Genomic DNA, 26,399 nt, shown 5'->3' with positions numbered 1-26,399 from the left:
AATCTCTGCCAGAACATCTTTTAAAAGTATGTTGCACTTTGTTGATTCACAACTCTAGTAGCTGTCAGTGGAATTAAGAGATGCTTTTGGTATGCTCAGCCTCCTTTTCCATTTTTAGGTGGAACAAAGGATCTTTTGATAAAGCTCCTGGCTTTTGCCTTCTTTGCATTCATGTCTGCTGCGTTTTTAGATTATGATGCCTGAACTGCCAGTCTGGAGAATCAATTACTACTACCCTCATAACTTCATTGTCAATACATCTTATGTAGAGTTATGAAAACTGCGTCCTTGATAGGCTATGTCACTTCATCAAGACATATCTCTGCCTTATTTGGAGATATAGGTGCATCGCTTCATTTTAATGAAGTGTCAGAGGGGATCCAATCTACCTTGATTAATAAATCCATCCCGCTATCAGCAGCTGCTATGCACTGACAGAAGCTACTGTGACCAACTAAAACAAAAAAAGCACAGTTGAATTATTCTATGGGAAGGCACATATTTCACCTTCTGTCCTGGCCACTTTTTACAGAGGCACGATTGAAAGCATTTTAACAAACTGCATCACTGTCTGATTTGGTGGCAGCAGTGCCTCAGATAGAAAGTCCATACAGAGACTGGTAAGGATAGCCAAGAAGATCATAGGAAGCTCGCTTCCTGGTATTCAGGATGCTGCTTATAAGCGCTATGTGCTTAAAGCTCAGAGCATTGTTAGAGACTCCACACACCCACTTTATGGTCTTTTTTCTGTTGCTCCCCTCTGGGAGGAGGTTTCAAAGTATTTCTAGCAGGACTACCCGACTCTGTAATAGCTTTGTTCCCTAGGCCATCCGTCTGGTAAACTCACAAGATTCGTTTTTCTTGCCATGCACATGCATGCATAACCCGAACTAGACTGTTGTTTCTCTGTGTCATATAACATATGTGGATATATGCATAATTCTGTATTTATTTATTTTTGTCATATTTATGTAATGTATATCAGAGGCGGTGATCCTTTGAGAGCTGTATGCAATGAAATTTCATTTTAATGTATGTGGATTAGTGTACATTCAAAGTGGCAATATAGTTATCATTCTATTCTATTCTATTCTATTCTATAAATGAGGTGCCTTCAGTTTAATATCCAATGATACAAAGAATATCTATTAAAATCTGCATAGCAGTTTTCTTAGCAGGATTGCCATAGCCTCCTCCGTAGAGATGAAAGAAAGCGGTTGGCACAAAGTCACCCAGCTGGCTTTCTATCTAAGATAAAACTAGAACTAAGAGTCTCCCAGTTTCTAGCCTGATGTTCTAACCACTATACCAAACTGGCTCTCAGTAGTGGGATGAAAAGGTTTGTTTACCAATTATTAAAAGCCTGCTGAGAATTGTGAAAATGGAATGATACTATGTCATCAGCTCTGCACTTATATTCTTTTCCTAATTTCTTTCAACATGGGTATAGGCTATAGCACTGGCTAGGGTGGGGGAGCAAAGGTGACATGTTTTCCATAAAGCACATTCTTTTTAAGTTACAAAACTAGAACTTTTGTATAGGCTCTTCCATAAAAATATTACTGTTCCTCAACTGGAATAATCAAAATTTCATTAAGCCCATCTACTTCTCATAAAAGGGAAAAATATTTTAAAAAACCAAACAACCTAATATTTTGCACCATTGCTATTTTATACCTACCAAGGGAAGGTAAAAAGAGACAGATATTTGGACAATTTGAGTTAAACATTTGACCAGCCAAAAATAAATTGATTGAAATGCTGAGCACAGCCAATGTTGTGGGACCACAGAGACTGGAACTATTTTTGAATTGGCATAAAGTCTTTATATAAGTCCGGATTCTGTCTTTACTGGGATGTAATAGATGTTATTATTATGAAGTAGCTAGGTAAGTAACTAACTGTCACAGCACTTTGCAAATCTATCAGAAATAAGTAACCAGTACAGATCGTTAATATATTTCATGGACTAAAATATTTTAACTTTTCACTATTCAGGAAACCCATTTCAAATACTGCCTTCCATACTCCTAGTGAAGATTTTGAAATTATTCCAAGTTCAAATCCTTGTTCTCAGTTTAGTACAGAAGATTATATGCTTATGAAAGAGGAACTTGACAAAGAGGAACTAGCTGATAGAAATCGACTGCAGCTGGATTATTTTCCAGTTGCACTTAAAGAAGGTAAATTGCATTCCATATTTCATACGTCCAAGACTTCTAAACTACTGTGGCGTGGCACACAATTACAAAATTGTACATGCCTGATACTTTTTTCTCCCCCTGAAGTAAAATTAGAGTCACATTCTACTCTTGTCATTAGAGGACACTATTATTTTGTGACTATTGTGATTATTGTTCTTGGTTGGAAATACACAATGAGAGCCTGCTGAGGCTTTTTCTAATAGAATTAATTAAATGTACACTCAAGATATAATACTCTTAAAGTGTGTAGGTCTGAGCGTGGGGAGAAACATTGTATTAATTCAAAAGCTTATACCAGAGGTAGTCAACCTGGTCCCTACCGCCCACTAGTGGGCGTTCCAGCTTTCATGGTGGGCAGTAAGGGTTTTGTCCGATACTGAAGTACTTTCCTTTTTTTTAATTTAATTGACTTTTAAAAAAATTTTCATAGCATTATTTAAAAGCATTTTCATTAGGTTTTCATAAAATTCCCCATGACAATTTAAATTTCTGAAAATATACTATTTGTATCGCCCGTGCATAAGTTTAGTTCACGTTACATAAGTGAAACTAAATGGCGTTATAGTGCGACCGCAAACAAAAGAACTTCATCTCAGAATAGCTCGTGCATCTCCCCCCACACCACCCAGCTGTAACAGACAAGCAGAGCTGATAGCCGGCGCCCCCCCAAACCCAATCCACAATGCGTGAGAGACATGCGCAGATGACAATACATGGCACAGGCTCTTTTGTTTGTGGTCAAACTGGTCAGTACGCAATTAGATTTGTGAGAGTGAGCACGTGCCTACAGCTTCAAACAAAATATTGTGAGTCCATGTCTCAAAAAAAGAAATACGCTCGTGGCTATTTGCCAGAGTATCTGAAAATAGGTTTCATAGAATCTGTTGTAAATAAACAACAGCCAATGTCATAAAACATTATCCAATGAGGCAATGAAGCCAAGTCGATTGCGAGAACATGTTTCTACAAAGCATCCAAATCAATGGTTCTCAACCTTTCTAATGCCGCGACCCCATAATACAGTTCCCCATGTTGTGGTGACCCCCAACCACTTATACATCACCGGGTGCCAGGGGCATGGCCAAAGAAAAGGGAGAAAAAAATGGCAGACAGCCTTGTTTGGCGACCCCCGTGAAATGGTCGTTCGACCCCAAATGGGGTCCTGACCCACAGGTTGAGAACCACTGATCCAAATGATGACAAGCCCATTGAATATTTTCAGGAAATATATAAAAAAATTCAAAATCGTTCAACAATCGTTGCATCATTTAAGAAACAACATTCAGCAAACGAAGATGGATTGCCACATCACATTTCACAATTAATTGCAAAAAGTGGTAAAAGCTATAATATTGGAGAAACTGTAATAATACCCTCTATAAAAGAATTTATCTCAACAGTAATGCATCAGGATATACCTGAAATTTTAAAAACGTTGCCCTAAGCGATAGCACAGTAAAGCAACGAATTGAAGAAATGGCAGTTAATGTTGAAAAAAAACTGATAAGTATTCTCCAAAACTCTTCATTTTCCATGCAATTGGACGAGTCTACTCTTGCAGATAATAATGCTTTATTGATAGCATATGTATGTTATTTTGATGAAAACAATACATTACAAGAAGAAATGCTATTCGCAATAAATCTCATTACAGATACAAGAGGATTATCTATATTTAATACTGTGAAATCATACTTTACAAAAAATAATATTCCTTTGAATAATATTGTTGCATGCCTACTGATGGAGCACCATCAATGGTAGGTTGCTATCGTGGATTTGTTGCTTATTTGAAGGAAGAAGTGCCAAATATTTTATGTATTCATTGTGTGGTGCACAGACAACATCTTGTAGGAAAACATCTAAGTACAAGTCTCCATTCATCATTAACTATAATAATTCAAGCCATAAACAAGATCAAATCCAATGCAAAAAATGATAGAATGTTTCGACAGCTTTGTCAGGACAATAATGAAGATTTTATTACGTTACTTTTGCACACACAAGTTCGGTGGCTGTCAAAGGGTACATCTTTGGCTCATTTTGTAGCATTATATGATAGTGTCATACAATTTTTTGAAAGTAATAATGAGACCAATCTGTGTCAACAGTTAAAAACAGTAAAGAATGATGCCTTTTATTTGGCAGATATTTTCAAGAGATTTCATGATGTCAATTTGCAGCTTCAAGGAGCTAACAAAACACTTATAGGTTGTCAAAGTATTGTGTCATTATTTATTGACAAACTTGAACTACTTCGTTATAATCTATTGAAGAGAGGATTTCATCAGTTTCCTGAATTATTATCTATAAAAGATGATGTAACTCCAGAGTATATTGACAGATTCAGTAGCCACCTCAACGAACTTAAATTGGACATGGAAAAATGATTTGAAGATATTTTGAAATTGAAGGTGTATGACTGGATGAAAAATCCTTTTACCGCAAATATTGAAGAGGCTGATACAACTTGCCAAGAAGAACTGTTAGAAATTAGATATGATGAAGAAAGTAAACATAAATTTGATAGTGGTGGATATGAAAACCTATGGCAAAGTAAAAAAATGCCTGTGTTATATCCAAATATGTGGAAAATGATATTCAGTTTATTGATACCTTTCCCTACCTCATATCTTGTGGAATCAGGCTTTAGTGCTATTAATCATATTATGACCAAAGAAAGAAACCGCCGAATATTTCCGAAAGAGAAGACCTTCGTTTGTTCCTTACAAAAATTGAGCCAGATATCCAGTATTTAGTTTCACAGCATCAGCCTCAAGGATCTCATTAATAATTTAATTAATTAAATGTAATTTCATCAGACTTCATGCTTCTATGCATGCAAAGTATAAATAAAAAGATAGATTTAACTACAGTAAGTTGTTTTATAAAGATTTATTCTGCCAAACTTAGCGAAAGTCCGACATAAAGTATTTGGTAAGTAATTATTATTATATGCTTTAACTTGCTGTAACTCTGCTTTATAAATTTTATAAAGTAAAGTTACTTCCCTACTTTATAAATTACCATTACTGTGGAACCGGTGGGCAGTTAGAAAATTTTACTATTAACAGAGATACAAAAGTGGGCGGTAGGTATAAAAAGGTTGACTATCCCTGGCTTATACTGTTGAAGTAACTTTGCTGACTCATCCTGCTTTGACCATATCTGCATGTTGACTTGAAGATGCTATCTTAATCAATCTCAAAAGATAAGCCAATGTGGTACAGATTTCCTTTCATCCTCAGACCAAGATTAGATACTTTTTTCCCTGAGGGAAAAAATACTTTTTTTTACTGAGGTTCTGAGGAAAGAATATGACTGAAGTAATCTTAACTCTCAGTACCCCCATGTAGCATATTGAATGGGATGCAGGCAGCCATATGGATGAGGAATTTCCCACTAAAAAAAAGAAGGAACCTCCTTTATTAGTTTTCCTCCATGCCTCATGGAGGTGAGGTTTTAGAGGCAAAAACTGATACATGGGATGGGTGAAGGCTTCCCAATACACTAAAGCAGGATCAGAAACTCTCAACATACCTTGCAGATCAAGTTCTGATGGTTGGCTAAATCTATCACTCTAAATTTGATTCTTCCCCCAACTCCAATTCATATTTGGGGGAACGGTGTATGTTTTGTTTGCCAATTGCTGCACTTCAACTTGGTCTATGCTAAACCGTTCAGATCGCACTACTCATTGCCTTCATTAACAAGAAAGAATAAAGGCCAGCATGTTCATGCTGGTATACTTTGTGCTGCTTGGAGGATTGGAGGATAGTGTGTTAAATCTACTGTCTGAGGAATCCATTGGTTTTAATAGGAATATGACTTTTGCCTAGTCTTAGTGCAGTAGTGCCACTGCCAGGTGTTAAGGAGAAAAAAATAGTTTTGAATGATAATTTGATAATGATTAATTTAATCTTTTTTAAAATTAAAGGAAAATGGATACATGTGACTAGCAAGGAAAAAAAAGAGAGAAAAGGAAACTCTCATGCAAAAGATTTCAGCAGACTAAAAAGATCTTTTTGTTTTCTTGGAGCAGCAAATCATCAGACAACATTGCAAACATCTGTGAAAATTCTCTCCCAAATCTGTTTGCCATGCTGTACTGAGCACTCCTGTCTGAGAAAAACAAGTGTAAAGCCTCCTTTGGACTCACAGAATTAGTATCATAATTCTTTCAAACAAAATAATTTTGAGGAACAGGAATATTTAATATCTGCCATGTGCTCATAAATGTTAATTAATCGTTCCTGAAAGTAAATACATTTTGATTGTAATTTTGTATCTCTGAAAATGTGGTAATTTTTAACTACAGGAATTAATAAGTTATGTAACGTGTCCAAAATACCTAAAACTGCAGCCACTATAAATAGTTCACAGATACATGCAAAATGATTGATAAAGGTGTCACATTGATATTTTTCATTGTTATATTATTAAGGTTTATATATTGAAGAAGAACTTGTTTTCACTAATAATTTGACACAGTCTGCTAAACGTCTACCTACTCTGCAAACACTCTTGAGTCGGCTAAGTGTTTTCCAAGTACAAGATCCCCTTTTAAATTTTAAAGGTGACAGTTTCATAGAAGAAGACATATTGAGGTATTGCGCTACTAAATGAGATGCAATAAAGGTTGTATATGATTATTATCTTAATTTTTGTTTTTGATTTTATTTCTGCACATTTTAATGGTTACTTATGGCAAAGTAGGACATCACTTTGATAAATGTTTGTGACTTATTAGTTATAATAGCTATACTGTAGTTTTACATAGTGGCTTGTGCTAACATGGAACAATAAACTAAAATTATAGAGAACTATTGTAAATATGCTGCATGGTAGTGTGAGACTATTGCCATTTTTTTATATATTCATTCTATTCAGTGGCTCCCAATGCAAAAATTCAGTGGCTCAAGAATGCAACAGTGCTTATGTGTGACTCTTGAAGAAGTCATTTTCAGCCAGAGCTTCATTATCTGTCTTTTTGGGAATCCCAAGATTGGGGGGAAAATATTAACAAAATACTTATTTTTGTCTTATCCACATTTATTAACAAGAGGAGCCAAAGAGAAAAAAAAACTGAAGGCACATTAATTAGTTGTTGGTTGCATTTCAGACCCTAATTTGATGCCCACCCAATACTATTAGTAGCAATGCTGATTGGGGATGATGGAAAATGCTGTTTGACATATCTAAAAGTACCAAGCAATGAAAAACTTCTATATACAAATGACCCATTCATCCCTAAGAAGCTTATTTTCAAGTTGTGATTTGAGTGGAATGTGCTAACTTTAATGGATGAATAGATAGATTCAGATTCAAAACTGTAACTAATTATCAGTGAATTTCTAGTTTATTATAGGAAGCAAAATTACAGTGTGCAACTGTACATGAAGGAAAGAGGAAATACTTGATTTTTAAAACTTAAGAAGATGAACTAGCTTCTGAGTTGTTCACAGACAAGTGTGCCTGGGATATAATTTAAAAGTTCATTAACCTATTATTCTTCAAATTTATGGAACATTTATTTAATGAAATACATGTTGCCTTAACAATTAAGATATATTTTAACATTCCTAGAGAACAGCTTCACTAAAATGCTTTGGACATTATACTATTCAGTTAAAGTATTACCGCCTTAATCTTTCACTTTTTGGTGTTAATATATGGAAAATGTTTTCTAAATTATTAAAATGAAATCATCTTCTAATCCCCTTTGAGGAAGATAGATAACTTTGATAAATAAAAAATATTCAATAACATCATGCTGACATGCTCCACATTTATTTTTCAACATGTCTTCACTTATATATAACTGAGACTGCATATATTTAATACAAAGAGTATTATTCTGATTAACTCAGATTGTTTTCTTATCCTGTTACTGCTGAATCTAAAAGTAGCCTCAAAATATTTCTGATATATATTGCTGGTTTGTGTTAGTCAAATATTTAAGATGCCTAATAATGAATGTTAGGATTTTTAACATAGTGTGTACCTTACATTTTGGAAGTAAATACTTCTAAAAACTTGTTTTGTTTTTTCCTCATTCCTCATGTTTTGCTTACTTCGTATGAAATAAACTTATTGTATTTCCCCTGAAAAGAAATATTTAATGAAGTACGAATTTTGAAAAATTCCTCCTTCCTCCAAACCAGCAGTCTTAAGCATAGTTGGATGGTGTGTGTGTGTATATATATATATATATATATATATATATATATATATATATATATATATATATATATATATATATATATATATATATATAATTATTATTAATCATGATTTTCCAACCTGGAAGTAATTAAAACTCATTCTCCAGATTAGAACAGATTTTAGGGTTTTACAAGTTGAAAACATGCCTCTATATTACTATATTATTGTTGAAGCAAATAATACCTAATACAAAGTATATGCTTGTGTTTTCATTTTAAAAGGGAGTGCTTGACTTTCAGAAGGAGTGTGACACCTCAAGAAAAAGGGATGGAATTAAGTGAAGATTTCTGCAAAGTTTCTTTAAAGGATGAAGAGGTACAAGAATGATTCAATAAATTATGCAGAGTGTATCAAATCACTTTGCAGTTCTATTATAAATTAAATTTTTCACAGAAATGTAAAAGAAAATACTGACAAACTATGACAACAGAAAACAACATTCTCACAAAGTGTTCTTTAATCAAGTTTATTTTAAAAAGTATTGGATTACAGACATCTCAAAAACTGGATACTTTTATTTAGCACCAGGTTATTTCAAAGCTTGTTAGGGTGGTACTTTTAAATTCTTATACGAGCAATATTTGATCAACATGGGAAATAGCTACCTATTTTCCTGATATGGAGTGCTGTGCAAATGTCCTGGCCTATTAATATTTAATGAACTGTTATCAATAGTTTCCAAAGCTATTGTTCTTCTGTATTCAGTGGAATATTTCTACTTCAGTAAAGATCTCAGTATAGTCTAGTTAATAAAGAGTTTTCTAAAAGTCTGCAAGTTTTTAACATATATTAAAATGTTTTTGGAGGGGGAAGCATACAGTGGGTGACAATATTATTTAAATAATTTATTATTTTCTTAAATAAGAAAATATTTTTATTTAGTTCACAACATTTAACCTACTTAAATCCTAGGTGATTTATATGGTATATTAATATCTTTAAAAATGAATCAATCGACCCCATCGTTAACAAAGATGTTAAAAAATGTCCCTGCACCACAAACAATTTTAGATTCTTAAGAGTAAGTTGGGAAAATACCGTTTTTAGCACTTTCCAAAATTTTAATAAATTGATGGCCAACTTGATATCAGTAGGTAATTTTTTCCAGAAAGCGAGATTGCCACTTCTTTCAGAGATCCTGCTTCTTTCAGAAGAAATTATAGAAAAAAACCTCAGCAGCCTTTTCAGAATCACTCAAAATAGTTGGTCAATGCTTTTTAATGTACTCTACAATAAGAAACAAACTTAAGAGATTAAAACAGCCAGTATCAGGTCAATGATAAAAGTAAAATCTATGCCCTTGCACAAGTAGTATGAAATATAGAATAGAAATTAGGGGATTATGTTTAAACAATGAAGACAGAAAAACAATAATCTGGAGGCTGATTTGGGGCATTTCTTCTATGTGGAAGAAATTGCTAATCATAATATGAGCAGGCCACTACAATGCAGGAGCATGAGAGGCCTGGGCGAAAAATTATTAGTTGACAATTGATAAGTGCACTGATATCATATCAGTATATATCTCAGTTGTGCCTGGAGGTAAAGTTTGGCCATTTGAGAAAACTGTGGGGCTCTGGACAGGATGAGAAAGATGAGAAAGATCTGGCATAAGAGATTTCTTGTGTCTTCCACAATGGGGTATTTCCACAAGCTACTAAGAGCTGACCTCTTAAGAAACTAGATAGAATACAAAAACTTTGTATCTACAAGCTATTGTATCAGATATTGTTCTTGTCTTTTTTCCTAGATTCCTTTATTTCTTGTTAATTTTCAATTCTGTGAAGCAACAAATGCAAAGCTGGATAAGGAGATTCTCACATGTTTAGCCCTAAAATCTTCATTACAAATAACTCCAGAAATTTTAGAAGATGAAAATGAATGTGTCAGAATAACTAATGAAAGTAAGAATTACAAAGTGTTATATTTTGGCACCAATTCTCATATTTCACATTGCCCATTGACATTTTATTTCTGTTCCTTTTACTAATGCAATTAAACATTATGCATATTCTCTAGGGAAAGGACATTACATTATTCAGTTTTGTGTTAATATCTTTTCCAGAACTTAACATGACAATTATACCGGAGATGATAAAGAGCTCAAAACATTACTTTACTCAAGAGGTTTATTCGAGTCAGGGCAAAGATCTACCAGAATTCAACAATCCAAGTAGGTACATCTGTACTAGGGTTACTGGACAACCAGCAAAAGGAGGACATATTCTCCTTTTTTGTCCTTGTGTTCTTCATCCAGAAGGCATAGCCTTAAAGTCAATTGGTTTCTTGATTATCTCTTCCTGAGCAGCTTTTCTCTGCAGCACAGCACTTTTCTAATAACTGCTACTGTAATCACAAGTTAACAAGCTCACTCTGTGACCTTAGCTATTTATGGGTCTACTCTATGACAATTTACTGCGGCCAACTTGCTGTGGGCCAACTCGCCATAGGACAATTCGTTGCGGGACAAAAGTTACACTAATATCAAAGAAATGATGGAAAAGAATCATTAAAGAAAGGATACAAAAAGAAGGACAGAATGAAATGTGAATGGCAAAAATTAAAATATTTTTTATTTTCTTTTAAATAATTAAATAGAATTGTTAAATTGTCCCGCAGTGAGTTGTCCCATGGTGTGCTGGTCGTGGCGAGTCGGCCATGGCAATTCAGCTGTGGCAAGTTGTCCCATTCCTGTTATTTCGTGCCCTCTGTCTGCTTACCCTGATGCCTGAAAATTGACAACACTTTAATTAGTTACATGCTGAAGGCTTTTGCCTCCTAAACTGCTCTAGCACATTCCTGCAATTGAAAAACTAGTCTTTCTAATGCTGGAAAAAAGAATTGTATATACATGTACTAAGTATTTTTTTTTTTTTTTTTTTGCAGTTTTTCACTGCAGGTTTTGTCATCGATGTCAAAAAAGTTAAACAGTGTATCTTCCTTGGTTTTATTACTATCATCAAAGCCTGGTTAAAATGCAAATTACTTCCATCTGTATTTCAGATTATTGTATTCTTAATATTGAGAAATACTGAAACCATTGTACTTTAAAATCTTTTTCTTTTTTTTTTTTTTTTTTGAAATTGCCAGTAAATTACATTGGAGAACTTGAGGTGCCATTAACTCCTCTATGTAGGAAAGAAAATATGCACATGAATTCATTGTATGTCCACTTAAAACCAGAACCTGTTTCTCCCATTAATAAAAGGTAAGGGCATTTTTGTCTTTACTATATTTTATTTGCTCATTGGGGGGGGGGGGAATGAGACCTTTCGATGCTGCTTCCCCCATTGCATTCTAGTTTCAGTCCTCCTTAGAGCAGTGGTTCTCAACCTGTGGGTCGGGACCCCATTTGGGGTCGAACGACCATTTCACGGGGGTCGCCAAACAAGGCTGTCCGCCATTTTCCCCCCTTTTCTTTGGCCACGCCCCTGGCACCCGGTGATGTATAAGTGGTTGGGGGTCACCACAACATGGGGAACTGTATTATGGGGTCGCGGCATTAGAAAAGTTGAGAACCACTGCCTTAGAGGAAGGTGATTTAATTGTAATTTTACGTGTGTGTGTGGGGGGGGTGTATTAAATATGCTTTTTTGTTTATATTTCGATGGTAATCGTTTCAAGTGTTAGGTTTAGTTAGTTATTTTTCTATTATATTGAATTTATTTATTAAGATTATTTTCCACCTTTACTTCATAAACCCCAAGGCTATTTATATATATCGTTCTCCTTCCTCCTGTTTTTTCCTATACTCGCAGCACTGTGACAAAGTTGGGCTGAGAGAGTGAAGGTAGCCCAAAGTCACTCAGTAAGCTTCTGTAGCTGAAGCTAGAGCAGAACTGCATCTCTAAGCATCAGTCTAACACTTTAACCACTATACCATACAAGGTCTTTCTAATTATTATAATTTTTTTTTAAAAAAATAGAAAAAATATTTAGGAAAGTAAATATATTAGTTTGAAAAATACATAAAGCTCCTATTATAAATTCACCTGAAATGGTTCTGGTTGATTTATTAAATGTCACTAGAGTTCAGCAACCTCTGAAGAAATACACAGTCTCTGTTTTTGTTTTCTAAGCACAAATATGTGCTGATAATTTCTTTAAGCAATGACCATGACTGATCTGGAACAACAAAATATTTTCAACAGGAATACAGTATACGGCTTATTGTGCCTAGGGGATCAACTGCTGATTGTGTAATTGACTAATGAACTGCGTTTTGGTTTAGTGCAGTGGTTCTCAACCTGTGGGTCGGGACCCTATTTGGGGTCGAACGACCATTTCACGGGGGTCGCCAAACAAGGCTGTCCGCCATTTTTTCCCCCTTTTCTTTGGCCACGCCCCTGGCACCTGGTGATGTATAAGTGATTCGGGGTCACCACAACATGGGGAACTGTATTATGGGGTCGCAGCATTAGAAAGGTTGAGAACCACTGGTTTAGTGGGTCAAAAAGATATAGCAGCTTAATTTTTCTCTTCTCACACATATAATTTTCTACCCTGCATTCTAGCAAAATAACCAAATACTTCTAGTAAGTGAGTAGATTCTTTGCTTTCAACTCTGTTAAATAATTATTAGAGATATTCAAGCTGCACGAGGAAAAAGAAATTAAAATTTCTGTGTTGGTGTAAAATTATAGTTCTTCTGAGTTTATGTTTGCTAAAAATGAAAAATTGGTGTAGAAAAGAGACAGTATTTATATGTTAACTTACATCTATCTGTTTGTTTGTCTATCTGAAAACAGGATACAGAACCTAATGTTTTTCCTGTTTTCTTTTCCCTTAGTGATTTCATTACAGAATCTACTTCAAACTATTTGGAAGGGCTTATGTGGCAGTCAGAGAAATACCAGAATGCTATGACTTCACTTTTCCTAATAGGTAATTAAGTACAATTTCTGAATTTAGATTTAGTAAAGGTTCACATACTTTTCGCGCACACACAAATATGTATCTTTGGATTATTTTCCCCAATAAATAAATGAACAAGTATAATGTTTTTGACTCATTTGTTTGACTGGGTCTTTTCATGTAGTCTTAGCACTTGTGTGGAAAACTGATAATCTTTTAGGTCATATTTATGCAGAAATATTAAAGGTTCAAAACAGTTTACAAATTTTTAAGTACTATTGTATCTTGAATTGATAGAACAAATCCATGAATAACCATAAGCATTTGCTTGCATAGAGAATGCTATGTGGTTTGGTCCTTGACATCTTTCAGGCAGAAATAGACTCTGAAAAATATCCTTGAAACTTTGGAGAGAAACTGCTAATATTTTCAGTGTTGACAGTACTGAGCTAGATTGATTAATATGAGTATGAAACAAATTTCTGTTTTCCTAAATAAGCTTATTAGATAATACTTTAGATAAGTATAACAAACTGGAAAATCTGTCTCTTGGCCATTAAATAGGTTTTTCTTTCTATTAAAATGTATTTTAATGAGAAAGTTGTATGTAATCAATGTAGTCAATAGAACTGCACCTACTTGGAAAATTATTTAGAAGACATGGTTCAGAATATGCAGGAAAATGCAATCAGCATATCTTTGAAGCATCCACATCTTTTTTCTCACTTTTCCCTAATTTTGAAACAGACAGAGCTCTTTTAAGATCACTCCTTTAATGGGCCAATTCCTTAAAGCAGACAGATCTATTTTCAAGATTACAAGGATGCCCCAAAACAGATGTGGCTGCCTTAAATCAGTGTTGTATTTGGGTACCTTATGCTCCTGTACAATCCAAAAGATCTTTTCCAAATAATTTTCAAAGTATATTCAATTGCCTTACTGATAGTTAAGTAAGATTTGCTTCTTAAGGCTATAGACTTAAATTTGCATCTTGCAATGTACCCATTGATCTCATTCAAATTTACTTTTGAGTAATATAGTGGTGATTTCTCAGAAGGAAGAGTTTATATTCAGGAACTTTTCAGTCCCATGAGGATAACCAGCACGATATATTTGACAGCTAAATATGCACAGATACAAATGTATGATAACTTAACTGGAACGTAGGGATGAAAATAAACTGTATGTCATTTATTTTTTTACAGTACCTCAAACTTCTATGGCTATATGTCAACAGTTGTCAGTCACAGAACTGAAGACAAAGTTGTCTATACATGAAAATTCCATGACTGCCGGACTCTTGGAAGAAGATGAGTGGATTAATTTAAGAGAAAACCTGACTGTACCGTGTGTCTTAGAAGCACTGAGCATAAATGTAAATGATGAGAGAAGACTTGATAATATGAATATTGAAGATTTTTCCAAAATTACTAATTTCCAGTTAGACAGTAAGTATTTTAAATTTTATTTCAGTTCTTTTTAAATGAAAATAAGATATTTCATTTCCACATGAATTTGTCTAAAAGATATTAGAAGATATGGGATGAGCATGCTAGCTCCCCGCATTCTATTAGTGCTATGGCACTATGGGAAAGGTAGTACGGCATGCAAGTACATTCTATGATGGCATCATTATAGAGAATGTTGGCGCTGGAAATATGCTGCTTGAGGCAATATTGTGTCTGCTCTACTGTCCTGGGAACTATAGCTAACTATACTTATGACAGAAATGAGTCTGTCAAGATCATGCATATTTTTAACTACTACTCCCTTCTTTTATTTGAATAAGTCTTATCCTTTTCATTTTAATTCTTTTGCTTCTTGTGATAACTTGAAATTGAACTGGATAGATACCTAAACTCAATTTGAGAAGTTCATGTGTACAGACTATCAAATGTATCTACTATGAGTGCTTGGGACATATAGAATACAGAACAACAGAGTTGGAAGGGGCCTTGGAGGTCTTCTAGTCCAGGGCTTTTGAACCGGTGGTACGCGTACCACTTGTGGTACGCGAACCACTTGTGGTACATTAACAAGTGGCAGGTGGTACGCAGCCCTGCCTAGCCAAGTGTAGTCGGGGAGGGAAAGAGCCAGTGCAGGCAAGGACTTACTATGAGAGAGTCCTCTGGAGCTGCAGAGTGGCTGGGGTGAGGCAAAGGCCCCAGGCTCACTTCTGGCTCACCCTCCCCGATGAGAAAGGAGGACGGAGATAGGAGAGGCTATAAAAGGAGGCAGTTTGGGCGGGAGAGGGAAAGAGAAAAAAAGCAGCAGCCTTGGGAGGAGGGGGAATCAGCTCTATCTGCACCAAAGGGAAAGAAGAAGGAGGAGGAGGAGGAGGGGTGCGGGGGAGAGGAGAGGAAATCAAGCAGGGGCCATGAGCCAATCTACAACTGCTGTGGCAGCCATCTGTGCTGGCAGCAGCAAATAGGCAAGAAATGCAGTGGGGGAGGGGTCGCCCTCTAAGAGGAATGAAACAAGGCAGCAATGGCTGGAGGTGAGGCACGGAGGAGGGAGGAAAGGAGGGAGATGGAGAGTGGAAGGATTCTTATGTGCTTTTGTGACTTTGAAGTTCTGGGATTTGTGCAATGTGGGCTTTGTGTTCTTAAGGACTGTTTGGCAATTTCTATTTGGCTGATGGCTGATGTCTCCCATTAGCTTCTATTGCTCTGCTATTGTTAGCTGTAAGTTTTACTGCAACGGATTTTGAAGTATTTTTCTCCTGAATGGATTTTGCCTGTAGCATTCCTTTACTTATGAATGGAGCCATTTGGGGAGACTGCCTTAGCTGGCAGCCAATACTTACTACATTTTTTTCTTCCTTAAGTGCTGGCTGCACTCCTTAACTTTCCTTTCTAGCCAGTAGCTAATTCTTAAAGGGGAATGTGCCTTTTTAAGCTAGCTCACTCAGCAGTTTGTCTTTTCTGTCTCTGGAGGCTTTTCCTTATTTGATGAATATATGGAAGAGAGAAAATATGGGGGGGGGTTCAAATTCTTCCTTCAGAAGGAGGTGGGCATGAGAAAGAGGGAGGGAGGGAGGGAGGGAAGTCCCGCCTCAGCACTTGGCCACCAGCAGCCCTGCCATTGACTTTGCTTGTCAAAAGATTGCAAAAGGGGATCACATGACCCTGGGACACTGTGACCATCATAAATATGAATCAGTTGCCAAGCATCCAAATATAAATCACATGACCCTGGGCATGCTGCAATGGTCATAAGTATGAAAAATGGTCATAAGTCATTTCAGTGCAATTGCAACTTTAACAGGTTGGGTTTTTTGTTTTTTTGTTTTTTTGTTTTTTGGTCATCAAGTTTTTGACACCTTGCTAGGTGGTACTCGAATATTGCCATATCCTAAAAGTAGTACAATCAGTGAAAAGGTTGAAAAGCCCTGTTCTAGTCCAACCCCCTCCTCAAGCAGGAGACCCTATACCATTTCAGGCAAATGGTTGTCCAATCTCATTTTAAAACCTCCATGGTCGAGCACCCCACAACTTCTGAACTTGATTGTTCTCACTGTCAGGAAATTTCTCCTTAGTTCCAGGATGCTTCTCTCCTTGATTAGTTTCCATCCGTTGCTTCTTATAATAATAATAATAATAATAATAATAATAATAATAATAATAATAATAATAATAATAATAATGATAAAGTTGGAAGGGACTTTGGAGGTCATCTAGTCCAACCCCCTGCTCAGGCAGGAAACCCTATACCATTTCGGACAAATGGCTGTTCAGTCTCTTCTTAAAAACTTCCAGTGTTGGCGCATTCACCACTTCTGGAGGCAGGTTGTTCCACTGGTTAATTGTTCTAACTGTCAGGAAGTTTCTCCTTAGTTCTAGGTTGCTTCTCTCTTTGGTTAGTTTCCACCCGTTGCTTCTTGTCCTGCCTTCTGGTGCTTTGGAGAAGAGGTTCACCCCCTCTTCTTTGTGGCAGCCCCTGAGATATTGGAAGACTGCTATCATGTCACCCGTAGTCCTTCTCTTCATTAGACATCTTATCTGGTTTAAATTCCAAAGTCTGTTCATCCCATTTCAGTTGTCTGTCATCTGTTAGGAGATACACCCAAAGCAGCTCGCTCTGCCTCTGAAGATGCTCGCCACAGCTGCTGGCAAAACGTCAGAACAAAAGAAAAGTAGACCACAACCATTCAACCCCAAAGCTATTTGCTGCTTTGTTGTGTTTTTGTCTTTTGTGATCAGAAATGCTCAGCCTGTAGTGAGCCAACCATCTCTGGACCTTTGTTGCAACACTTTTCAAACAGATTTGTAAAACAGGAATGTCAAATTTGAGCTAAAATCCATGAAGTTTATTTTTTCCTAGGCTACTCAAATTCTTCACCTTCTGATTTTGTTATTTTAGCATTTCTGCCTTTTGCTACTATGTTTACTATTTCCTCAAATTTTGTTTGTCTTTCTATGTAATAGAATAGAATAGAGCTGGAAGGGACCCTGGAGGTCTTCTAGTCCAGCCCCAAGTCCCGCAGCCATTCTTCGTATGTTTTAGCCTCCAGGCCTTTGATCATCTTAGTTGCTTTTCTCTGATTTTTTTTCCAAACTTTCAACTTCTTTTTTGTGATATGGTGACCAAAATTGGCTGCAGTATTCCAGGTGTAGTCTTACTAGAGTTTTATAAAGCAGTATTAGTACTTTGCATGATTTTGATTCTATGCCTCTGTTTATACAACCCAGGATTGTATTAGTTTTTTTAGTTGCTGCTGCACACTGTTGGCTCATAGTCAAGTGATCATCCACTCCAAGGTCCCTTTCCATTGAGTAATTGTCATCTTCGTTTTTCTCCTTCCTCATTAACACTTTTTAATCTCCAAATCCACGCATCATCAATTCAGTATCTTCTGTTTCAATAAAAAGTCCATATAAGGCTTCCAGTCTTTTAAATAAATCTTTATTGTTTTTTCCTAGACCATAGACAATATTGTTTTCTGGAACACAAATTATTAGGGTGCAAGAGGGATTGTTACTGCTTTTTTCATTTTATTTTTTATTATGTATTAAATCATCGATTCAGCGTATAAAGAATATAATCAAAGATCTCAAGGTAACATATAGCTTGCAGCCCTGGTTTTATTCTGTTTGTATTCAATAGAGGCTTTGATCAGTAGATCAAAGAAAAAGCTAATGTTCAATTATTGTCCTTCTGTAAAAGTGTTGGTAAAAACAGATCTTTCCATGTAGAGATAGGGGTCAGGTAAAGGTCGTGAGCAGCAAACTGCCCCTCCAAAGCCTGCATGCCTCTTCTCTCTACATGATCTCATCCGTTCACATCACCATGGCAATGTAGGGAAATACCCCAGGCTGGTACATGATATCACCTGGTTCACATGATATCAGCTTACAGGTTACATCAACAGGATGTGGCAGAAAACTGCTCCCTCGCTGGGGCCTTCTAGCTGGTATATTCTTAAGGATTGGCAAAGGGTTTCACCAATAGAAATGCTGTTGCTATGCTGATGCCATGTTACTTTATGCTATTTGGAATACCTGTATAAAAGGCAATAAACACTGCAAAGGCAGTCAGCCATATTTGCACCCTTCAATGACTGGTCACTGATTCCTTCACCTCCAAAATTGCAAATGGTGATCACATGATTGTGGGGCACTTGGCAACCAGTCAAAAATGCTTCATAGGCTATAAGCACCCTTTCTGAGGCCATCATAACTTCAAATGATTGTTAAGTGAGGACCACTTGTACAAAAGTGTGTTGGGAATGGAGATGAATTCCCTTCATTCTTATCTTGCTGACAAAGGCTTTTTCCACATAAAAAAAGAGTTCTGTTTTCAGAGTGACCTTAATGAGATGTAATCCAGTAACACCATTTTGATAGTATGGAAAAGTAGAATTCCCTATTTCTAATCCCCCATAGTTACAATATTCATAGACATAAAAGGGGATATTATAGTCAAGTTAATAACACCATCCAAATTTCTTGGGCTACAAATAGTGTGCTGACTGGGAATGAACATAGCCCAATGCATCGGATGGGAATCAGATTGGTGAAAGCTACTCTAATAACATGAATAATTCCTTGGAAAAGCTATATTACAGAAAGCTTGTGCTTTTACTAAAATATTTTAAATTGTTGACCTTCTAGAAAGCTTTTAAAATATAGTTCTGTCAATTATCTTGAGGATCCCATGATACAATGGAGCTTGCTAGATAACTATATGACAGTTAATATAATTCTCTCTTTGTGTGTTTTCTACTATTCTGCTTCTTTATTTATTTTTATTTTTACTTTAAAATGCTTGTTTATTGGTTTTTTATGTATTTTGTATGTATTTTGATTGTTTATTATCTATACCATCCAGAGTCATCATGTGAGATGGGCAGCTATAAAAATGTGATTAAATAATAAAATTATGTTCTCTTAATCACACCAATTGCTTTGCAGGTTAGTACTCATTTAGCAACAGTTTGTTTAGCAACCATTTGCAGTTACCACAATTATGAAAAAGTAACTTTACAATCCTTGCATTTATGACCTTCACAGGGCTGTAAGAGGAAGCAAAACTGAAGTAAGACCACAATGCTGTTGCGGTTTCATTTGCAAACCACTTCAGTTAACCACTGAATTGCTGCTTGCAACAGTCCCTATGCAAGAATTTTCTGTATATCCTAATTTCAAAGGATACGAATAACTGTTTGGATTGATTGTGATATCCCATAATAATTCATAATATGTTTTTGACTGAGCTGTGTTCAACTGAAAAATAAATACATAGATAATGGATGAATATTTGTTTTCTTTTCAGAATGGCTTGATGACAAGAATCCCTACTGCGACAGCAACATGAAGATTTTCAGTATCCCTCATTATACTGGGACCAAGGATTTTTATTCTCCTAAAAAAAATGAGACTTTTTCTTTACTACCTCTGACACCTACTTCACTACAGTATGGTATTTCTACAGCCAACAACAATGTATCTACTGAAAATAATATCAAACAAACCAAATCACAAAATGAAATTGAAAAGCCAGTGCAGATTGAAAGCCATGAAGTAGAAAAAAACAATCAATTAGTCAGTTGCAAGAAAGTCTCTATCTCAGCAAATAGTACATTAAGAAGCAATAAGTCAGCTCTATCTGAACAGCCTAGAAAATGTAAAGATGACTTTGATCTTTTGAGTAATTTTATCATGCTGAGATCTAAACAGGTGATCAGCCAAAGTGAGGAAGGAAATAATGTGGATATTCAAGAAGAAGGTAGTTTTATTGCTTTTCTTTAGCTTTTAAATCTTGTGTATGGGCTGTTTGTAAGCACAGCGTAGCTTAGGTTAAAATGTTCTTTTCTGATTTAAAAAAAAACTACAACTGTATTAGGAACTACCCATGTAAACCAATGAGGTCAGAAAGGATCAGATGGGAATGTAGGAATACAGTATTTAGGGTACTGTACTTAATAAGATAATAATAATAATAGTAGTAGTAGTAAAGTTGGAAGGGACCTTGGAGGTCATCTAGTCCAACCCCCTGCTCGGGCAGGAAACCCTACACCATTTCGGACCAATGGCTGTCCAGTCTCTTCTTAAAAACTTCCAGTGTTGGAGCATTTACTGCTTCTGGAGGCAAGCTGTTCCACTGATTAATTGTTCTCACTGTCAGGAAGTTTCTCCTTAGTTCTAGGTTGCTTCTCTCCTTGATTAGTTTCCACCCTTTGCTTCTTGTCCTGCCTTCAGGTGCTTTGGAAAATAGCTTAATTCCCTCTTCTTTATGGCAGCCCCTGAGATATTGGAACACTGCTATCATGTCCCCCCTTGTCCTTCTCTTCGTTAAACTAGACATACCCAATTCTAGCAACCGTTCCTTATATGTTTTAGCCTCCCTTACCATAGGGCAGGGCTTTTCAACCACTGGTACGGGTACCACCTGTGGTACATTGGCACCTGGCAGGTGGTACGCGACCATCCTAGAAAAGTGGTAGCGGGGGAGGGAATGAGCTGAACCGGTGGCAGCACCGCACAAACCTGAGCGAGAGATGGCTGGAGCTGCAGGGCTGTCAGGGCTTAGCGGAAGCGCCAGGATCAGCACCAGGCTCTGGCTGGAGCTCAGCGCTGATCCTGGCACTTCTGCTGAGCCCAGAAGAAGTGCCAATCAGCTGGAATGTTGCAGCATCTCCAGGGTCTTGTGATTTACATTCAGATGCTTGACAACTGATTCATATTTATGACGGTCACAGTGTCCCAGGGGCATGTGAAGTGACCAAAACCTGCTGCAACCACCCAGCAGACAGGGGGAATAAAAACCAAACACCCCCGCACCCCATCCCCACTGCCAGTCTTCAACAGAAATGCTCACAACAATGAAAACCTCGGACAGGAGGAAGAGCACACCAGGTGGGCAGGCAGGTGTCTTGCTCAGCTGTGGCTTGGGGGGCACTTTTTTCAGTGCCATTGTAACTTCAAACAGTCATTAAGTGAACTATTGTAAGTTGAGGACTACCTGTACTTTATCACTTTTTTGGGGGGGTCATCAAGTTTTTGACACCTTGTTAGGCGACTGGTGGTACTCGGATGTTGCCATATCCTAAAAGTGGTACAGTGGGTGAAAAGGTTGAAAAGCCCTGCCATAGGGAACATTTTGATCTATATGGGGAAAGGAAAATTAAACATCTCTAATAATGCATTTTCTAGTATCTGAACAAACAGTAATTCTTAAGAGCGTTTAGAGTTAGTTATTGGAGTATATTTTATGTGGTTTATGCACATGCACATTTTACTCTGTGTGCCTATATTGGGAAGCTACACGCAGTTCCCATCAAATGGTCACTTGGGGAGAATATCTACAGTAGTAAGCAAAAAATAGGAATCAAATTACAGTCTGAACAACTGGGCAGCATGCAGTCAAGTGCTTTCTGGGTTGAGCTGTAATATTACAGAGGTTCTAATTTTTACTTTAAAATCAAAGTAATTTAAATGTACAATGAAATGAACCTTGGCTTAAATAATGCTGTAAAAATTGTGCTTGCTGATAGAAACACACTGAGAGAGATCAATCAAAATGTGCTGATACAGTGAAGGGGTACAGATATAATTTGTATATGCTTTGGCTAATGGATGTCAGATTAGATTGAGGGTGGGGTATTGTGTGTTAATCAATAGCTCCGTGTACCACTATCACAAAAATATGGAAGGATAATATAGTTCCTCCCGTTATCACCCTTCCACTCCCTTTGGGTTTTTCCACTGTTGGTTCTCTTCTCCTGTTTTCAGAATGGAAAGCATATGCAATAAAACTCATTGTATTTAATTACATATCTTATTGACCCTTAATGGTTGGTAAATTCTGCTCTCAGAAGCATCCAGCTCCACCTTGTTAAATAATTGTGTTAGTTAATGTGTAATTCAGTTGGGATGCAAGCTAACTAAAAAGCATCTCGATATATTTAATTAAAAAGAATTTCCACTGGATGAATAATTTGTTTGTTGTGTAGAACCAGCACAGATGATAAAAATGATGTATGTCATAGATATAACAGAATTGCCATGGAAGTATTAAATTCTTTATGTTCACATATTCAGACCCTCAAAGCTTAGACTTTAATTAAGTTTCATGAATAGTTTCAATACTTATTTACTAACAAGCAGCCTCAGTTACTTTATTAGATTTTCATTGTTTATGAGAATTGTAGAACTAATAAGTCCTATAGTACAGCACATCTTTTTTTAGTCTTATGTTACCATCTAGTGATCTCACACTAAAACTGCAATTGTATGTTACATTCTGTATATGTTTTAGAATTTCTCTGTAGAAAACTTCCCTATGATTTCTTTTACAGAAAACAAGAAGCACAATAGCAACCTACAGCCTCTTGAATGTGCCATGCAGCTATTATAGCTTTTCAGGTTTTCATTGTATAAGAAGCTATCATTTTGGGTGCAGGCTGCATTCAGTTCCCCAGTATTGGGTACACTTCTACTTCTTCCTCCCCAAAATTGTCATTGATCTATGATTTTTACAGTTAGAAAATGGGAATATTACTTTATACAAATAGTATCGTAATGAAATAAACAAGAGAAATATTAACAGTATTTAGTTAACTACACCTGGAAAATTTAGTATTGTCCTGATCTCGTTCATGAATCCATTTATTTTTTGAATAAATATACCACTCAAGGGTAGGTCTTGATCCAAAGAAAGGACATCATTCAGTAAGGAATTAGACTGCTTTAACTTATTTTGTGAACATGTTTTTGTATTTCCTAAGTATTTGATGCTGAGGAAGAACAACCTTCACTTGAAAGCCACAAAAGTCCTGGTGTTCCTGGCATGACAGTTCCTGTGGAAAACCTCCATAGACATATGGAAAACCAATCAAAAGACAATCATACATTAGCTTTCATCAAAATTAAAACATCAGGTATTAAATATTTTAAAGCCTTGTTTTAAAGTTTATTTTATAACAGGAACTCTGGATTTCAGATTCTTTTATAATGATCTCAAAACTCCCCCAGTTATAAAGAATCAACAATTATATCTAGGCAGAATTCTGTTCAGAAAAGATGGTCAAATTAATGCACAATTATGAGGGAACTGGTTATATCAAAGAAGAAGAAGAAATAGAAAACATCATAATCTTCACAGGATGCTACTTATGTATCCTACTGAAAATTGAGTGTCTCCCCAAGTTAGCCAATTAGATTGGTACACATTGTATCACAATTGACAAATGCTGCTTTTTATGTAGAGAAGCACATTTTAAAAGTCCTATAATTTTTAAATGATATGTTTGCCTCTGTCTGCTATCTAAGAATTAACTCTTGATGGACCTCTTATTCCTAGGAATCTTCATTTTTAAGAACCATAGGTTAAGAGTTGTTAGGCTTTCAAATACAGAATTGCATTCTATGTGCCATTAAAATAGAGGGAAATGACCTGTGAAATAGGTCACATGGCCATATTAGATCTATACAGAGAAAGATAGAAAAAGAAAGTCACTCTCTATTTTTCTATGCACTGATTTGAATTTGAAAAAATAGTTAAGTAGTATCTGTTAGCTCCTCTTTAAGTATATGTTTTCCTGGAATTATACCACAGTTACAGAGAGCAGAAGCACAAGCTTCTGCAAAGAGTTGCTGACAGGTGGTTATGTAAATGTCCACAAGCATGCCAAATCATCTTTTCCCATTCAAATCTGGATTACTGCTAGCCTAATTCATGGGTCTAAAATGTCTGAGGTTGGAAAATAAAGAAGTCCAAAAAGAAGCTAAAGCAGAAGCAAATACTCTGTTGTACATATGTTCTAAAGAAAACATGAATTTATCAAAACATGATCACAATGCCTTTTAGTGTTAATGAAAACTATCTGGTTATCAGAAAACTTCAGTTTCAAAATCATCGATCATAAAAATATTGATTTATTTCACTACTTATTTTGTTTTGCAGGACTTTAAAAGCATTTTGTTAAATCTTTGCTTTGTTTTAACCAGAGTGTCAGTCTCAGGCATATCATATCCTGGAAGCTGCAGCGGCTCCAGTTTTGAAAGAACTTATAAAGCTTGACATGCAGAATTGGAGATTTGCCACACTTAATTCTGATAATACTAGGTTTTTTTTGAAACAACAAGAGAAAGTGATCGGTGACACATTGAAACAAGGTGGGACTGCTGCATTTTTTTCCTAAAATTATATATAGTTCATATTCTATATAGTAGAAAGGTACAATTCCATTTTTTTATTCATTTCTTTTTCCTTAATGCCGTCTTGCAACAAAGATCTTTCAACTTAAGATATTGGAGACTGAATCAGGAATCTTCTTCATAATAATCCATGCTTTAATTTATTTATTTTATATAGACAGCCTGTCAAAAAGAATTCAGAGTGGCATACAATTAAACTGGTGTTTCTCAGTCATGACAACTTTACAATGTGTGGACTTCAACTCCTGGAATTCCCCAGCCAGCATGATTAGCTGAGGAATTCTGGGAGTTGAAATCCACACATCTTAAAGTTGGCCAAGACTGAGAAACACTTGAATTAAATGTATATGCAAACACACAATATAAAACATGCAATACAGTCTGCTAAATCTAATCAGCAATCAAAATAATCACATTGGACTGGAACACAATTATCCTAAAAAAATTACAGATCATAAATAGCAAGCAGCATCAGGGTCATCTGGACTTCAAGAGCAGGGGAAGGAGAGAAAATAATATTTGACAGGACATGTGCAGCAACAGAGAAGGCATCTCTTCTGCGACCCATGAAATAAGTCTGCTTAAGAGACAGAAGTGGGACTGAAACTTAATGGGTGGGCATAAATTGCAGGTAGCCCCACAAATGATCAGATCCTTTGCAAGAATTATTTTAGATATTATAGTCAGCACCCTGAATTATACCTGGAAGCCACTGGCACCCAGTGTAGCACATAAAATAGTTGTGTTACATTGCCATGCTGAGATTTGCCAGTAACCACCTATGCATCTACTTTACAAGATGGATCTGAACAAAGATGGGATAGAACGGTAACAGGAGCATCTGAGACACACCTGATTTTCAGCCAAACATCTTGGTCAAAAACTGCTGTAAAAAAAGCTAAGAAACATAAAAAAAATATTAACTAAGACCATTTACAGGACTAGAATGGAAAATACAATATTAGAAAAAGTATTGGGTGAACTATCATTTTAATTCTATTTCCAAATAATTATGAAAAGCAATGCTTTTGAATTGCTAAAGGGTACTGATGTAAAAGGAAATCCCAACCTTTTCCCCATGGCACAAGTAGCCATGGCATAAGCATCTCCTAGCAATGTTTTTTTTTCTGATGTTCCCACTATATACTTTCATCTTGACACCAACCTTAAGTCATCTGTAGCTATACCAGTATTAAAAGCATATTCCACACTTATTCCAACACCATATAGCAATCCCCTCCAGTGTGGGTAAAGTAAGTTAGGCTTTGCCATCCTTCATCTTGAAATGAAATTACCTGGCCACAGTGATTCGAAACAGGAACACTAAATGTGGGATTAAGGTCAGCAATGGAGAGAGGAAGTTTCAAATCAGTGTAGTTTTCTACTCACGCAAGGAGGGATGATAACATTTTGACTCTACAGCAAAAAAAAAAATCCCTTGACAGCATATTTAAGG

The 26,399-nt window shown here is 36.1% G+C and overlaps 1 protein-coding gene across 1 annotated transcript in view; it reads left to right on the top strand.

The window, feature by feature from the left end:
* The first annotated feature begins 1,331 nt into the window (after positions 1–1,331).
* SHOC1 (shortage in chiasmata 1) overlaps positions 1,332–26,399 on the top strand; it is a 43,710-nt gene continuing 18,642 nt past the window's right edge. Inside the window, exons 1-12 of the mRNA XM_039328980.1 lie at positions 1,332–1,339; positions 1,999–2,183; positions 6,649–6,811; positions 8,651–8,744; positions 10,180–10,333; positions 10,495–10,602; positions 11,520–11,637; positions 13,219–13,313; positions 14,489–14,731; positions 20,058–20,510; positions 23,512–23,664; positions 24,734–24,901. Of these exons, the coding sequence (XP_039184914.1) occupies positions 1,332–1,339; positions 1,999–2,183; positions 6,649–6,811; positions 8,651–8,744; positions 10,180–10,333; positions 10,495–10,602; positions 11,520–11,637; positions 13,219–13,313; positions 14,489–14,731; positions 20,058–20,510; positions 23,512–23,664; positions 24,734–24,901 (1,942 nt within the window). The remainder of the gene's footprint in view (positions 1,340–1,998; positions 2,184–6,648; positions 6,812–8,650; positions 8,745–10,179; positions 10,334–10,494; positions 10,603–11,519; positions 11,638–13,218; positions 13,314–14,488; positions 14,732–20,057; positions 20,511–23,511; positions 23,665–24,733; positions 24,902–26,399) is intronic.

This window comes from Crotalus tigris, unplaced genomic scaffold (assembly GCF_016545835.1).
Source record: "Crotalus tigris isolate CLP2741 ecotype Arizona unplaced genomic scaffold, ASM1654583v1 scf7180000024386.1433019, whole genome shotgun sequence".
Classification (NCBI taxonomy): Eukaryota; Metazoa; Chordata; class Lepidosauria; order Squamata; family Viperidae; genus Crotalus; species Crotalus tigris.
The sequence above is the reverse complement of the archived record's forward strand: the minus strand, read 5'-3'. Positions and strand labels throughout refer to the sequence as shown.